The 18,242-nt window shown below is 38.3% G+C and overlaps 1 protein-coding gene across 1 annotated transcript; it reads right to left on the bottom strand.

The window, feature by feature from the left end:
* Nucleotides 1-14,675: 14,675 nt before the first annotated feature.
* On the bottom strand, nt 14,676-16,094 carry LOC122021442 (UDP-glycosyltransferase 92A1-like). The gene has a single exon (XM_042579559.1). The coding sequence runs from the start codon at nt 16,092-16,094 to the stop codon at nt 14,676-14,678; it is 1,419 nt and encodes a 472-aa protein (XP_042435493.1).
* Between the last annotated feature and the right edge of the window lie 2,148 nt (nt 16,095-18,242).

Below are 18,242 nucleotides of genomic sequence, written 5' to 3'. Positions count from 1 at the left end.
TGTCCATTCGTCCGATCGGTCCATGATGTCCATTCGTCTGACCAGCCGGGTGATCCGCTCGGTCACTCCTTTGTCGACCGGGATAACTAGACAACCACCTTTGACCGAGGCTCTTTCCGTAAGCTCGGGTGTTGACCGCCTTGACTTTGACCGACACCGTGTCAATTGACTCGTGACAAATGGACTCTCCTTTATCCCCACATCAAAAATTATCATCTAAACAAAGAATAATAATCACATTTATGATTAAAAATGGAATATCCTCAGGTATGTCTAATTTGATTCTCCAATGTATCGTCAAACAACATAAATATATATGCGTTTAGTGTCATGGAACAAAATGAAAAAGAACCAAGCCCTTAGCAACAAAGATGTTATGACTGTGCATCGTGGCCACTCGATCGAGCGCCATGGAACTTTGTGGCCGCTCACACCCTTCCTGACCTGATCAAGTGCCGCCGGAGCTTCTTGCCAATTAATGACTTGCAGTCGCAAAGCTCGCAGAGGGATCAGACCAGGATTTAAAAATTCAATGCCTTCTCTCATATAAATTCCACTAGTTAAAGATATATGGACTAAGAAAACTACTAATCTGTTTGTGATTATGGTATTAGAAAGCCTAGTCTCATGTACCAATAAGGAATGTCAAAGGCCATGGCTTGACCCAACCCAACCCATGGGGTTAAGCTGACAATTGCCTTGAGATATATATCTCATGTTTAGACAAAGGAAAGTCACAACAAAAGTTTGTTTTGGGGGTGGGAAGTGGTGGACAAAAACGACAGAGCGAAAAAAAAGGGGCATATCTAGTTCAAGGATGAATTAATGAGTGAACTATTGAACATGGTGCTAGACCCGTGCGAACTAGAGTGGTAAATAGCTCCAATTGGTTTTCATCTTGATTTTATGCTAGTTGTTTGAATGCACAATTGAAATTTAAATCAATATCAACCTCACATGCACAACTTCTAAATTTACTTGCTACCTATCTCAAAATTAGTGACTAATTTTGAATGAAAAGAAATTCATCATAATTTTAAGACGAAAATCAATTCCGTCTCAAAATCTGTCATGAAATTAATTTCATCGTTAAATTTGTGACTAATTAAAATTTATGGTAAATTTTGCAATGAATAAAATTTTGAAACAAATTTTACAACTAGACACTTTTTCATCGCAAATTTTACCAAGAAAAATAATCCGCGGCAAATTTTGCCACGAAAATATGTATGAGGAAAATTATTTTCATGACAAAATATGCGATGATGCATGGTAAATTTTGCAACCAAAAGAATTTACTGTAAAATTATTGCAAAAGTTAGGACGAATTTATTTTCATTACAAAATTTGCTAAACTTGATATTTTTTGCAACAAAATTTACTACGACCATGACGAATTTATAATTTTTGAACAAATATATGTTTTATTGGCATATTTAGACTATTTTCCCTATATAACTTATTTTTATATCTGCACATCTAACTTCATCAACAACGAACCATTACTACAATCATCAACATTAATTTATAGTATCACTATTCAATAAGATCAATAAACTAAGATTTTAACAATAAATCAGCATAGTAGTAATATACATGCAAAGCATTATCAAGCAACCATACAGAACTAAGAAAATTAATATAAAGAGTATCAAATGTAATAGTCAAATAATATTCATATATATTAATTTTAAGTGTTAGAATTCATATGAGTTAGGAGGTGAATAACTTCGATCACTACTTATAATCGCTTTGTACTCATTGTTAAATATACCGTGGATCTTCAATTTAAATTTGGATGTCACATTCACTATACTTTAATTTTACTTTACAATATTCATTGTGGTAAAAGATGAATACGCTTATCTCCAGCGCTCTCGTTAATCCATTCCAGGACCAATACGGAGGAGGTAAATCACGGACGACTATTAGCCTTTGAAATAGAAACTAACACATAAGGAAGATATTTATCTCGACTTTACCAAAATTCAAACCTCAGACCTTATACAATACTCATGCGCATTCAATAGGTTTCAACCTAAACCCCAATATCATTACAATTATTTGTATCATTTGGACCCCTGCATTCGCAACAAAATTGGGGTCGTGCCACGAAGGGGCGGCAACCCATCGCACGACCCGACCGCATCCGCATGGGGGCAACCCCCCAGCTGCGCAGGGGCCGTGCAGGACACTTCCTGCAGCCCAACACAGATCCGGTGGTTGGACCGCTGGATCTACAATCTAGAGGGAGATTACCTTTTAAATCTGCACCCATGCCCATCTCCCTTGGCAGATTTTTGAATGTTTGAGAGAAATCCAATAAATTATCTTAGTGTGAGTAAAACGAGGAGAGGAAGAAGTGCTTCTGCGATGAAATATTTTCATCGTAAAATTTATGGCTAATTTACTACAAATTTAAATTTTTGTGGTAAAATTTATCACGAATTTAAAATTTTACCACGAATTTAGAATTCATAGTAACAATTTACCACAAATTTTATATTTATGGCAAATTTCGTGGTAAAAATTAACTTTTAGGAATTTTGAAATTAAATTTTAAAATGTTTGGATAAGTGTTTTAGAAAATATTTTAAATAGGTGTTAGATTACTCTCTCTATCATTCCATCTATAAAATTGATTTTTTTCAATTGTCAAAACTCAATTTTAATTCCACTCTTGCCATCGAATATTTAATTAAATGTCATATTCTCCCTCCCTCCCTCTCTCATTCATTCATTCATTCATTACAGTTCTTGGATTGTCCCCTCGGATGAATCTAGTGACTAGCACATGAGGTATTGCCACCAATGAGGTCTGAGATTCGAATTTCGATAAAGTCGAGGTAAATGTCTCCCTTATGTGTTAGTCACTATTCCAAAGGCTAGTAACTGCCCGTGATTTACCTCCTCCGTGTTGGCCCAGGGACGGGTTGGCGGGGGGCGATGGGAGCGAGCGTATTCGCCTTTTGCCATCAATTTGTTACAGTCCTTGGGTATGGTGTCGCAATAGAACATTCAGATTGTCACCCAAACATTCATGATTCGAACTCCAACTACAATATATTTATAAAAAAAAATTTCCTCCAAATGGGAGACGTAATCAAAGGATGCTGGGCTTCTGAGCTGACCGTCGTGAGCACTTCCCTATTTATCCTAGTGACTGGTGGAAAACTTCCATGGGACCAGGCTGATCACCCCAGAGTTAGTCAATGAGGCTAATTGGGATATATCATTCATTAGTTGCAGTTTTGAATAGAGTATTCATAGTGGTAGAAGGTGAAGCGCCCTTGTCAATCCGTCTTAGGACCAATACGAAGGAAGTAAATTACGAGTGGCTACTAGCCTTTGGAATAGTAACTAATACATAAGGAAAACATTTACGTCGACCTTGTCGAGATTTGAACTCAAGATCTTATGGTGATAATACCTCATGAGTTAGCTAGGGGAATATAATAAAAGTTTTATATTTAAAAGTTACCATGGATAGAGTATTTTGTTGGAAATATAATAAAAGTTTTATATTGAAAAAATATAGAAAAAATTATGTATTTAAAAGAATGAAGATATTTTTATTCATATAAAACATTTTGGGTAGAAGTCAAAAATAAAATAATGATGATTTAGGCCTAAAGTGGATAATATCATATTATTATAGAGATATATGAATTCTTTTAGTCCCAACAAATAGTATTAGAGTCATGGTCTAGATCGGATGATATATGGGGTGACCTTGAACGAAGTTGAGGAGAGGCTTAGAGACAGTTAAGAGTGACCGAATACTTGTAGGGAAACCCAGAGCAGGTCAAGAGTGGTCGAATGCTTGTCGGGAGGCCTAAAGCATGTCAAGAGTAATGATGATCCTTCATTGAGAGGAGGCTTGTTAGGAATACAATCAAAGTACCATATTAGAAAAACATGAAAAAGATCATGGGTTCAAAAGGATGAAAATATCTCCATTGGTATAAGACATTTTGGGTAGAGTCCAAAAATAAAACCATGAGAGCTTAGGCCTAAAGTGGACAATATCATATCATTGTAGAGATATATGAATCCTTTTGATCTCAGCATATTCGTGGCAAATTTTACGATGAATTTCCAAATTCATGACAAATTTTGTCACAAATGTTTATTTCATTGTAAATTTTGTGATGAATTTTAGTTTGTGACAAATTTTGAATTTATTGTAAATTTATGATGAATTTTTTATACTCGCTAATTTACAATGAATTTTGTGACAATAATTTTTTTAGCCATGGATTTTGTAACAAAAGTTTTTTTTTACTATTTTTGCTACGAAAATTTTTTTATGGGTAATTTCATTATTGATTAGCGGTGATTTCTTTTTTATCACTAATTTTGTTACATATTTGTGACAAATATTTTTTGTTACCAAAATTTATCGCTAAATCCATTTTTTTATAGTGTTCCATTTGATTTTTGAAGCCATGGTTTTACTTATATCAACCATCAGTCAATTGATATAATCATTTGAGTCTAACAATCAAATCAACTTACTTCTGTTTGGTTCTTAAAGTCCTCGGGGCCATGGTGCCGCGGTAGGACATCCAGGTTGTCACCCAGGCACCCGCGGTTCGAACTCCAGCTACGACGTATTTGTAAGAAGTTTTCCTCCAAATGAGGGGCGTAACCAAAGGATGTTGGGCTTCTAGATTGGTCATTGCGTGCGCTTCCCGATTTACCCTGGTGGCCTGTGGAAAACTTCCGTGAGGCCGAGCAGGTCATCCCCATGAATAGTCAATGAGGCTAACTGGGATTATCATTTTTTTCTATTTGGTTCTTAAAACTATTAGTCGATTGATATGGAGTAAGAAATATATATATTTTTGAACGATCTTCGTTTTGTAATAAAAATTGTCTAATTCTAATATTTTAGTCAAAAGTTATGTCTTTCAAAATTTTGCTCTGTTATTTCTGCATCACTATCAATCAACTAATACTCTTGTTTCCACCTTATCAAAGCCAAATTATCATCTTATCTGATATCTAATTAACTTCAACCTACTAAGACTTCCTTTGCTCGACATCAGATCAACTTTGACCTTTTAAGACTTTCCGTTGCCTAGTATCCGATCAATCTTGACTTACCAAGACTTCATCGTTGCCTGACATCCGATCAATCTTAATCTGCAAGGACTTCACGCCTTATGCCAACTCTTAGTTGGATTTGCGACAGCTAAGTATCCGGTCAACTCTAACCCACTTGAAATTTTCTCTTGCCAACTACCCAGTTGGATTTCCAATCACTAAGTGTCTGGTCAATTGTGATCCACTTAGACTTTCTGTCTTGTACCAACTCCATGTTGGACTTTCAACTACTATGTTTCCGGTCAACCATGATCCACTTAGACTTTTCTCTTGTCAACTACATGTTGGACTTTCGATCACCAAGTATCTGGTCAACCGTGACCTACTTGGACTTTCTATTTCATGTCAACTCTATGTTGGACTTTCAACCGTAAAGTGTCTGGCCAACCGTGACTTACTTGGACTTTTCTATTTCTAATTACCTGTTAGACTTTCGATCACCAAATGTTCAACTGTGACACTTGAAATTTTTGTCTTGTGCCAACTCCATGTTAAACTTTCTACCTCTATGTGTCTAGTTAACTGTGATCTACTTGGACTTTTCTCTTACCAACTATTTGTTGAACTTTCGATAATCAAATGTCTGATCAACCATGATCCACTTGGACTTTTTATATTTTGTTAAGTATCCAGTTAATCTTGACTGAATTGACTTTTCACTCAACTAACTTAACATATTGATTGACCATCAAATATTCAATCAATTTTAACCTACTTAATATCTCCACGAATAAATATTAAAACTTCAACTTAAGTCAATTCAAACATAATCAACTTAATTAATCTTAGCTTGAGATCTATGACACCATAGATGCTTGATCAATATAGATAAATAGAATTTTATTCTTTTTTACTATTAGTTTGGGACAACCAATGAATGATCCATCTATCCATTTATTATTAGTTAAACTTAGACCGTCAGAATGATGATGATATAGATATACACAGTTTAATTTATTTATATATTTTTAAAACAATACTTAGGAAATACATTTGACATCCTAAATGCATAAAGAAAACATCTAAAATGAAATGGTATATATACCCATTTATTGACTTTTATAACATATTTTATAATTCTTTTAATCTATATATATATATATATATATATATATATATATATATATATATATATATATATATATATATAGCATTCAATGATGGCACTATTAATAAGATATGACAAATTATCATCATGAATTAAAATATGTCAATTAATACTTAATAGACATCAATTATTGTAATATGAGAGCAAAATAAAATAAAAACTTTAGAAAACATCCACATTGAAGCTTACTTAGTGAAGAAAATAAGTGACACAAACGTCACTTGCAATTCTAAGATGACTAAGAACATACATATATAGAAAGAACATGTTTTTGCGAGGAGAAAGGAAGTAGCATGCCTTTGTTCTGTCTTGAGGTCTTATTAGCCTTCATATGTGCTTTACTCTTTGGCCTTTTTTCTAAAATGATACTCTTAACTCTTGAAACGATAATATCTTCATTATGTTTTCATAAAGCTCACTTAAATGGATCATTGAAACCTTTGATAAATTTGTGATGAAAGAGTCTCTAAAAGTCCACAAGGACCCCTCATTCAAAAACATTGCCTTGTCAATCCAAACATTCAAAAACATTGCCATATCCACACCAAGCATAAGACCCCACAATTCAAATCAAAAATAGAGCATGCAAGCAAACTATTTTTCCACACATCAGCTCCGACAGATGTTTTATCTGAAACCTAAGAAGTATCTCATTATACGTTGGATAGTCGAGACAAACTATACATATAATAGAAAAGTTGAATTTATTATCTTTTTTTCCCCCTTGTGGATGAGAATGCATTAGCTTTTGAATCTCTCTGTAAGGCCATAACTGGACCAAACATAAGAAGAAGCCATGCCTGCATTCGAATGCATACAAATAGGGATTCATGCCATTTTGCTGATGATGTGAAGTAAGGTTCAGGTCATATCGTTAATTTGGAGGAAACAAGATATAAAGCTCAAGGTACGTGAGGATCCACATTATTAGACATCAATATGTTATATGCTTCACGTAGTTGTCACTAGAAGAAGAAAGAGAGAGCAATAATGCATGCGAGTGCAGTGTATTAATGGTTTCATATGTAATTGAACACTCGAAGGAGAAAGGGCCGATATTGATCTAAGGCAGGATATATAGGAACACGTAGATTGTTATGATACTTTCTTCCTACAAGTTTTTAAAAATCAAGCATAGTAGAGACTGGAGATATTGTATTGATCGATATTGTACTTTGGCTATAGCATACATGCATATATATATTGTATTGATCGATATTGTACTTTGGCTATAGCATCTTATTATTATTGTTATCTAAATGTGTCAATTGACTATCCAAAAGTTTTGAGGTTGGTCAACATATGTTTTCTTTTTGTTCCAAAGTGTGTAATTTTCTCACGTAAGATTAGTTTTTTTTATCTATACGACGATGAAGGAAAATGATTTACTCATCTATACTTATTGTAAATCATTTGAGAGTGTGTTTACCTCTAAAGATTATTGTCAAGGAGTAAGAGATTGCCTTATACCGTACACTAGAAGGTCTCTAACAACAATTCAAATTCCACTAGGATGATCGAGGAAGATCACATAAAGGTCTTGATGGTGTGATTGAGTAGATGACATCTATTCAACTAACAACATGGAGAAGTTTAGTTGAAATCTTCACTTAGTGCTATGTAACCCATCATAATTGTGAGAAGTTCTAGCATCATTACATTCTCACTTATGACTTACCGCATTGTATCATTTAAAAAGTTGGATTAATTAGTGAATTAATTAGATGTAATACACCAAACATGTAACATAACATATTTGAGTTTGTGTTGTTGTAACAATTGAAAGAAAAGGTTTTGGTCTAATTAAATTCCTTCTATCCAAGCCATCAGCGTTCTAATAATCAGTATTTGAGCAAAGCGCTCAAAGTAAAAAGGCTTAACATCATAGAGTAATGACCACTTATTAAAAAGTTCTTTTTCAACCATGCATCTGTTGTTATCCAATGAAAATTTTACTTAATTTGAGAATGTGGATGGAGACATTTTTAGAAGAGATTTTTATATGCAAATTATCTCATAGGAAAGTTTGGAGAACCAATAGATCATCATTGTGTTGGAACCCCAAGATTATTTTGGTATGATCAACAAGTTAAGTTAGGTCCTGTATGTATTTAACCTTGTGTCTAAGTGTGCAGGAGCTTAGGAACACAGGTAGTCGAGCGGAAGACGCAGCTAGCAAGAAGGACGGCAGTCCGAGGGACGAGGTGCTGCGGAAGAGTACCCCAGTGGACGAGAAGGAAGCGTGCGGTGGTTCCGAGGGACGAAAGCCGGAGCGGAAGATTGCTCGGGGAGCAAGAGACGCAGCTAGAGAGAAGGACGGCACGCGGTGCGTCTGAGGGACGAAGACTGCGGATGAGTATGCCGGCGAACGAGAAGGAAACACGCGGCGATTCCGAGGGACGAGAAGCCGGAGAGAAGCCCGCTCGAGAAGACCGGAAGTTGGGTTCGGGTGAGCCCTTTTCCGGATGGCAGAGATCACCCAAGTGAGCGGATCCGGAGGAGAAGAACCGGACCGAGGCGGGACTGAACCAGAGAAGAGGTCCCGGACGAAAAAGTCAACGGCTGTTGACTTTGGGCTCCGGGGCGCCCGGAACCCTTCCGAGCGCCCAGACCCAGTATTTTCACTAGATCGAGTCAAAACTCGATCTGAACGTTGGGGGATAAAATTTATCCCCTTCAGGGCGCCCGGAACCCTTCAGGGCGCCACCAAGGCTATAAATATAGCCTTGGTCCGTAAGCTGAATCAACTCGGAAATTTACATTCCAAACACTTGTGCACTCACTTTCTAGTTTAGCTTATGTTTTTGCTTTCACTGTAAGAGGCTTCTCCGCCTGAAGGAGATATTTTAGTGCACGTTCATTCCTTGGATTAACAACCTCCTTGGTTGTAACCAAGTCAAGTTGTGAGCCTCTTCTTTCTGTTTTTTATTTACTGTTAATTTACTTTATGCAAGTGTTCTGTTGAAAGTTCGAGAAGGGTCTTTTCTGTTTATTTTTTTTAGGATATTCAACCCCCCTTCTAGCCGGCCCAACGATCCTATAAGTGGTATCAGAGCCAAGATGCTTCAGGAGGACTAACCGCCGAACGAAGCAACGAGATGGCCGGATCTAACATCCACCCACCAAAATTCGAGGGGGACTTTGCAAGCTGGAAGAAGCACATGGAGGTATTTTTCGGCACCGATTTTGATTTATTACTAATAATGGAACTCGGTTTTGAAGCTCCCGAGGGCAAAGAGAAAAATCAATGGACAAAGAAAGAGCAGGCCGAGTACGTGGCAAACAAGAAAGCAGAATTCCATTTGCTAAACGTACTTCCGCCACAAGAAGTCAACCGTGTCGGCACCTACAACTCGGCAAAGGAGCTTTGGGAGAAGTTCCTTGAATTACACGAAGGAACATCCGAAGCCAAGCTTGCAAGACGGGACTGACTTCGCAACCAGCTCACCAACCTCCGTCTTGAAGAAGGTGAAACAATTGCACATCTACACTCAAGGATACAGGAACTCATCATCGGACTTACGAATCTCGGAGAAGAGGTAAGTAATCGAGATTCGCTTAGGTACGCTTTAAATTCCTTCCCTAGAAATTCAAAATGGGCATCACTAGTAGATGTTTTTTACATTTCGAAGGACTTAGAAAAAATTTCATTAGAAGAATTTTTTTCAACATTTGAAGTGCATGAGTCAAGATGTGCAGGAATGTGGGAGCCAAAGAACAACGTCGCCCTCAAAGCTTCGAGAGACGAACCTGAATCAGAATCTTCTCTCGACGACGAAGAAATGGTAATGATGGTAAGACGATTTAAGAAGTTATACAATTCTAGAAAAACTAACCATCCACAGGGTAGAAAGAAAAGAACGATCCGCTGCTACCATTGCGACGAAGAAGGGCATGTCAAGGACAACTGCCCCAAGCTGAAAAACAAAGACAAGGAAAAGGGTAAGAAGCCTATCCAAAAACGAAAGGTCCTAAAGACGACGTGGGACGATACCTCGTCCGAATCGGAAGTCGAAGCATTCTCTGGACTCGCACTGATGGCGAGTCATCAAGACGACGACTGCGATTCAAGCTCTTCCGAAATGAGCATCGAGAGCATCGATGAAGGGGGAGACACGTGGGAAGAAAGCAGCAGCTCAGGGGAAGAAACAGACAACGAGATCGACAAGGTAAGTCAGGTACGATCTCTTCCTCCCGATAAAATGTTTAAGTTCGTTAAACTTTTAACAAAAGATTGCTGTAAATTAGAAAGTGAAAATAAAAATTTAAAAGTAATTCTAGCTAAGTCCTGTCCCTTAGAAGAATTAGATAAATTAAAAATAGCAAATGAAAAATTGAAACTTGAAAATAATGATTTGAAAATTCAAGTAGACAACTTGAAAAACTATGCATGTTCATCTAAAACCAATTTTAGAAGATTTAATAATTTAAATTAGTACTTTAAATATCACCCGGGACAAATTAGGAATATTTCAAGAAAATATGTCCCTAAAAGCTTTTTAATTAATCCAGTAAGGTGGAACCTATATTGGGTTCCTAAAACATGCCTAAACTACATTATAAAATTAGCGCTTTAAGTGAGAAAATTAAACAAAGAATTTCCTTATGAGGCTTTGTCAAGGAAGTGGTTGTTGCTCCAATAACCAAGAAGGCCTAGTGCCTCGCCACGACCTGGAAGCCAAAATATTGAAATAAATGTTTAATTAACTTACTAATAAAGCATTAATACAAGAATTAATTAGTGCTTTAAAAAGGTTATTCAAAACATTTTATTTTAGAAATTTACTTAGAATTTTTTTTTCCCCTAAGTCATTTTTTTTGCTCTTAAAAATTCTCAAAAATTTAAGTTAGGATTTTTTTTCTTACGTAGAAAAAATCTCAAAAATCATTTCTTCCTAAGTTAAAAAAAAAAAACTTTTTCCTGAAACTAGAAATCTCAGCTTAAATTACTTAGAAAAATTTTCTAAATTTCTTAAAAACCTAGAAATTTTTTTTTAAAATATTCTTTCTAAGTTTTTAAACCCTTAGATTGTTTTTTCTTGGAACCCCACTTTTTTTGTGATCAAAGGGGGAGAAGGGAAAGTATAAGTCTAGGGGGAGGTAGATAGATTTAATTTTTTTCTATCTTTTTGCACTTAAATTGCAAATTAAGTTAATTTATTTAATTCTATTTTAACCCTAGCTTAACTTGGGTTGATCACACCAAAAAGGGGGAGATTGTTGGAACCCCAAGGTTGTTTTGGTATGATCAACAAGTTAAGTTAGGTGCTGTGTGTATTTAACCTTGTGTCTAAGTGTGCATGAGCTTAGGAACACAGGTAGTCGAGCGGAAGACGTAGCTAGCGAGAAGGACGGCAGTCAGAGGGACGAGGTGCTGCGGAAGAGTACCCCAGTGGACGAGAAGGAAGCGTGCGGTGGTTCCGAGGGACGAAAGCCGGAGCGGAAGATTGCTCGGGGAGCAAGAGACGCAGCTAGCGAGAAGGATGGCACGCGGTGCATCTGAGGGACGAAGACTGCGGATGAGTACGCCTGCGGACGAGAAGGAAACACGCGGCGATTCCGAGGGACGAGAAGCCGGAGGGAAGCCCGCTCGAGAAGACCGGAAGTTGGGTTCGGGTGAGCCCTCTTCCGGATGGCAGAGATCACCCAAGTGAGCGGATCCGGAGGAGAAGAACCGGACCGAGGCGGGACCGAACCAGAAAAGAGGTCCCGGACGAAAAAGTCAACGGCTGTTGACTTTGGGCTCCGGGGCGCCCGGAACAGTCCGAGGCACCCGGAGCAGCCCGGGGCGCCCGGAACCCTTCCGGGCGCCCGGACCCAGTATTTTCACCAGATCGAGTCAAAACTCGATCTGAACGTTGGGGGATAAAATTTATCTCCCCCAGGGCGCCCGGAACCCTTCCAGGCACCCCGACCAAGGCTATAAATATAGCCTTGGTCCAGAAGCTTTGAATCAACTCAGAAATTTACATTCCAAACACTTGTGCGCTTCTGTTCTAGTTTAGCTTCTGTCTTTTGTGCTTTCACTGCTGTAAGAGGCTTCTCCGCCTGAAGGAGATATTTTAGTGCACGTTCATTCCTTGGATTAACAACCTCCTTGGTGTAACCAAGTCAAGTTGTGAGCCTCTTCTTTCTGTTTTTTATTTACTGTTAATTTACTTTATGCAAGTATTCTGTTGAAAGTTCGAGAAGGGTCTTTTCTGTTTATTTTTTTTAGGTTATTCAACCCCCCTTCTAGCCGGTCCAACGGTCCTACACATTGCGCTCTAATAATCTAAGATGTTCTTCGTAATTCATTTTTAATTTATAAAGAAAGATAAATTATAAGGTCAGTTTATAGCCAACCACTAAATTAGTTAGGGGTAGGAAGAGTTTTTTTTCTGATGGCATGTGCTCATTGGGAATTGATCTCTTACCCTATTGCAGTAAATATATCACCCTCTAGCCAACTGGATATCCTATGAGAACAAAATGTTGAACCAAGTAACACTTAACTTGAGATGACCAGTCTGGCCCACTGGAGGAGTCAGCCCGGGTGATCTACTCGGATTGTAGGTCACAAGTGGGGATGTCGATGTCATTACCTGGGCTAGCCTTCTATTTTATTTTTATTTTTTCCCCTTTCTCCTCCAGGAAATCACCTTTCTACCATCGTTGGCCCCCGGGTTACAACCCGGGTAGCCATCAACGTGGCTCCGCCACTGTATTGGCCATCAGGGTAAATTGAGAAATATTCGTGATGGACAGTCTAGAAGCTTAATATCCCGTAATTGTGTATCTAGAAGCTCAACATTTCATAATTATATGTCTCATTTAAAGAAAAAATCTCTGTAAATATATCATAGCTAAAGATGGAACTACAAATACTTGAATGATAACTTGATATTTTTTTTACTGTACCATAGCCTCAAGAATAAATAGGTGCAACAAAAGAATTTTCCAAGGGTCAGTCATCCTAATGCGGCTCTCGTGTACACTTAACTTTGATGTTCTGGTAAAATCTGGTGCATCAGCGCTAATATCATTGCATGTTAAGAAGGCAAATTAAATGGACAAATGATAAAAAAGACATACATGATGACTAATCAAAGAACAGTGAATACCCTACAATATGCCTCCTAAAGAGGAATTATAAAAAAATAGGAGATTAAATGATAGAAGATTTGTAAAGTAAAATTATAAAGCATCAAGATCCTCATCCACACAAGACGAGACACCATCCACATCTTCCTCTTACTTATTGGGTAATAAAACCCTAAACTCTTTTTGATGAATATTTAAGCATCATGCATTTATAGTTATTGCACATGAAAAAGAGAAGCCAAGACATTAAAATCCTAAACCCTAATTAGAAAGAGTGTGAATTGCAAAGATAAAGTTGGAGCACAAGAAGAGAAAGAAAAACAAAAGGAAAAAAAAGCTAATCCTAAATTATTGAACACTCTAATTATTTAGAGAAAAACAGTTCATTTAGTTCTTTAGAATTCATTATTTGTATGAAAATAAACTATAAGATGAGATGTAAGAAAAAAAAAATCCTAACCTTAGACATCCTTCTAGAAAACCTACCTTAGATTAGGAGTGGCCATTCAGATTAGATTTGGATTCAGACTGCTAGATGTAGATTGGCGGATTGACGAATTAAAATATTAAAATCTGAACCCGACTTGATTAATATTTCAGGTCAAAATTATTCGACTTCAACCCAATTTATTTATCTGTATTTGATTCGAACCCGACCTGAAATGATCTACAATCTGAATCCAACCTGAATCCGACCCGACTTGAAATGACTCATTTATAAAAATATGTTCATCTTAATCCGAATTCAATCTGAACATGGCCCCAAAAGACCAATTTTATAAAAATATATTTATTTTAACTCATATTAAATCAGAATCTGACCAGGATCCGACTCGAAAATATTTATAAACGGATTCGCGGGTTATAATCGAGTCATTTCAGGTTGGTCAGAATCTGATCAATTTATTAATCATGTCAATCAGATCGATCTGAATCCGATCCAAATCCAATAAATAATCTGTTCCTAACTTAATTTTTTTATATTCAGTTCGGGTCATATTTTAATATCGAATAAAAAATTATCATCTCTAAATATGGAACCATCACATCAGCAATCCCTAGAATCAATCCCACGAAAAATATAATTTAAACGATAATAAGATGTTCTTTTATTTAACAGATATGTATAATCTAATCAAGATTTAAACTAAATTTTGTTGCAACTTGGAATCCATGCAAAATGGTTAGAGGTTTGAACCATGAATATATATAATATGGAAACTCTAGATACATATAATTTTATGATTAATTAAAATAATACAAGAGGGGCGAGATTTAATTTATTTGAGGATAACTGCGTAGACGGAATGGTATAATTAATTTCTCTTTCTCTCTCTCTCTCACGAAGCAAACACGATAGTCAACTCTGAACAAGTCAACGTCGACCGCTGACCAAGCTCATGAACTCATCCAACGCACGCAGCGACTCGCCGACGCCATCACCACCGTCATTCCCATCCGCTACGGCCGACGCTAGTGCCGCCGCGATCTCCTTGCTCTTGCGCCTTACCTCTCTGCCCCGTTCCCCGTCGCCCATCACTTCCTCCAGCACCTCCGCTGTCTCCGCAGCTCTCCCCGCGCTTGCCGCCCCTGCCCCAAGCACTTCGACGACAAGTTTCTCGTTGCAGAACTGCTCCGCTCCTATCGGCCGGAACACCACGGGAACCCCGAACCCGAGGCTCTCCAGAGTCGAGTTCCAGCCACCGTGGCTCACGAACGCTCCCACAGCTGGGTGCCCCAGGATCGCCGTCTGTGGGACCCACCCGCGCGCCACCATACCAATCCCCTGTCTCCTCGCCGCGTGTGGCGGGGCTTGGTTCACCGCCGGTGCAGCCCAAAGAAACGGCCTAGCCTTCCTTTCCAACGCGGCCGCCAACTCAGCCGCCTCTTCCGGTGGCAGCCAGTTCTGCGATCCAAACGATACGTACACCACTGACCGGGGAGAGTGGCGGTCGAGCCACGCGAGACACTCCGCAGCGACGTCTCTGTTGTCCACGACCGTGCCTCGACCCCCGGCGGCGGCGAACAGAGGACCCACAGCGAAGACCGGTTTCCCGTTCGACTTGGCCCACAAGTCGAGGAAGGGTTTCTCGATGGCCTCCGCAGTGTTCCACAGAAAGGCGCGAGAATGGCGGTAGCACTCCGCCTGACGGCGCACGAACCGGCAGTTGGGGTGGTCCGGCATCGACTCAGCGGAGCGCATGTTAGGCGCCAACTGGCGGCGGAGCACAGTGACGCCGGGCACTCCTGGGACGGTGATCTCGTCTTCATCGCCGTCGCGGCCATCAGCGTGGGGGAGGTTGATCCATATGGAATTATATATGGACATGGCGTATGGACCGGAGGAGTAGAAGGTGGCATGGAAGACGCCGAGCTCCTCTGCAATGGGAGCAGTCCAGGCGAGAAACATGTCGGCGATGAGGCAGAGCAGGGGAGAGTCGGCGGCGAGGAGGGTGGCGAGGTAGTCGCGGAAGGGGGTGGGGAGGGAGTCCTGGACGGCGTGGTTGAAGCGGGTGACGAGGTTCTGAGGGAGGGCGAAGGTGGTGTCTGCGTCAGGGGGGAGGTCGTGATCAGCGGGGTGGAAGGGGAGGCCGACGGGTCGGATGTTCGGGGGGAGCTGGCAGCGGGAGAGGTGGGGTAAGTTGCCGCTGGTGGTGAGGAGGATGAAGGAAAGGGAAGGATATCGTGTGGAGAGAAGGCGTGCTAGATAGAGGCAAGGATTCATATGACCATGAGCCATGAGTGGGAATAACACAACGACACCAGCACCAGCACAGTCCTTGGTCGAAGCCATCTCTGTTTTTTCTAATGAAGAAGACGAAGTACTTGGGTGCACACACGTAGAAATTTATATATTTCTCACATCACATACTTAGCTTTTGGTGATGTTAATTTCGGTTTTCTGATTTACCCTTTCATAATATATAGTGTGTGTGGGGGTAGTCATGACGCATTTCATTTTTTATATAATTGGACAAGTGACCAAACGGTTAACAACTAATTATTATTTTTTAAAAGTCATTTCCAACGAACTAAACATATATTTGTGATTACCTTCATTCAGAGATATAATAATTGTTTGATGATTCAAAATGCTCTCAATTTATTGAGCAGGTTGAGTCATAAATTAAAGTGTGGGAACCTATGGGTTTGCTTGTGCATCCGTCTCTACTCGTCGGACGATAGATACATACACGTAAGGTCAAACCTTTGGATTTGTTTGATTGTAGTAATGTCTTATATGTAATATTCTCAATCTCCATGACCCACTCAAAGAATGCATTTGGTGTAACTGACCATCAAAATTAGGAGCATGTAGTTTATCTCGATGGGCACTATCTATTTCTAGTCTAAGTTCAACTCTAGCTCTAGGTTGAATTTGAGTATTTTGAAAGTGGTCTTCCTCACCAATGATTGACTAATGGTTTCAAGGTGAATGATGCCTATCTAATTGTTGAGCTACATGGGATACCTAGTATGTGGACTCGGGACTTGTATCCTTTAATAGCTTGTCGATCATACTAGCTGTGCAAATTTTAAACCATTTTAGGTCTTTCATTCTTTATTGGAGGATCTTAGCTCGTCTTTCACAAATTCATATTTAACATCTGTTTCTCTAATGGTAGGATTTCTCATCATAATTAATGTGGAGGTTCAATAAGTAATTCAATTTATAAATTAAGTAGCGTTCAAGAAATCGCTGATATCGTTTGTGACGCAGCATTTTTTTCGTAGTATTTTCTTGTCACCGACATGTAGTTGAAAGATGGTGGTGGATTGGGCGACTCTTGCTCTGACCCTCTCGATTGTCACCGGCTAACTCGATATGTACAAATGGATACTGTTGAAATTTTAATGGATGTAAGATGAGAAAATAATAATGTAGGAGAGACTTTGTAATAAAGTATGAGAATGGGAGAGAGATATTATGAAAAGGAATGTTTACTGCATGTTATTGATAATGATCAAAATCCCACATTGAAAATATTTATACATTTAGTTTTATGCTTCTATTGTTGGGAATACAATCAAAGTTTCACATTAAAAATACATAAAAGAGATCATGAGTTTATGAGATGAAAGATATCTTCATTGGTATGAGACTTTTTGGGTAGTCCAAAAATAAATCCATAAGGCTTAACCCAAAACAAAAAAAAGGATAATATCATTTCATTGTAGAGATATATGAATTCTTTTGGTCTTGAGAGGAGATATAAGTGTTTTAAATACTTGAAAAAAAATCATGAATTTATAAGATGGAAGATATCTCTTACTATTGGTATAAGGCCTTTTGGATAACACTTAAAAATAAATTTATGAGAACTTAAACCCAAAGTAGAAAATATCATACCATTATGGAGATATATGAATTCTTTTGATTTTAACATCCACATCATTGTATAATTAATACATCACAAAACAATTAGTTTTTGTTCTCTTCTATACTAATGACTTTTGTCATAAAAAGTTTCATTGAACTTAGTAAGATATTGAATTTTACTTAATTGATGAAAATTCATATGAAGTTAAATTGATTTTGACAACCTCCTTGCATGGTTGATGAAGTCAAGTTGTTCTTGCATAGTTGAAAAAGTTAATTTATATTTGGAATAAGTTTACATGTCAACATCTCCCCCCCCCCCCCCCCCCCCTAACTTGTTCTTCCTTGAACTTCTAACTAATTCCTTAGGTATTGAAAAGCTTCTGCTTTTAGAGGCTTGAATGTAGCATTACCAAGATAAAACATATATCCAGTTGTGCTCTTGTGATCATCATAACTCCCAACCCAATCACTATCACTGAGACCAAAAAACTCAATACCTTTCATTGATTAATAGAGAAGCTCATAATCAATTGTCCCTGTGTATATCTAAAGAATTCTCTTAACTGTATAAGTGAGAAGTTTTTAGAATTTCCATATACCTAGTTACCAAATCAACTC

The sequence above is a fragment of the Zingiber officinale genome, chromosome 9A, assembly GCF_018446385.1.
Source record: "Zingiber officinale cultivar Zhangliang chromosome 9A, Zo_v1.1, whole genome shotgun sequence".
Taxonomy (NCBI): domain Eukaryota; kingdom Viridiplantae; phylum Streptophyta; class Magnoliopsida; order Zingiberales; family Zingiberaceae; genus Zingiber; species Zingiber officinale.
The sequence above is the reverse complement of the archived record's forward strand: the minus strand, read 5'-3'. Positions and strand labels throughout refer to the sequence as shown.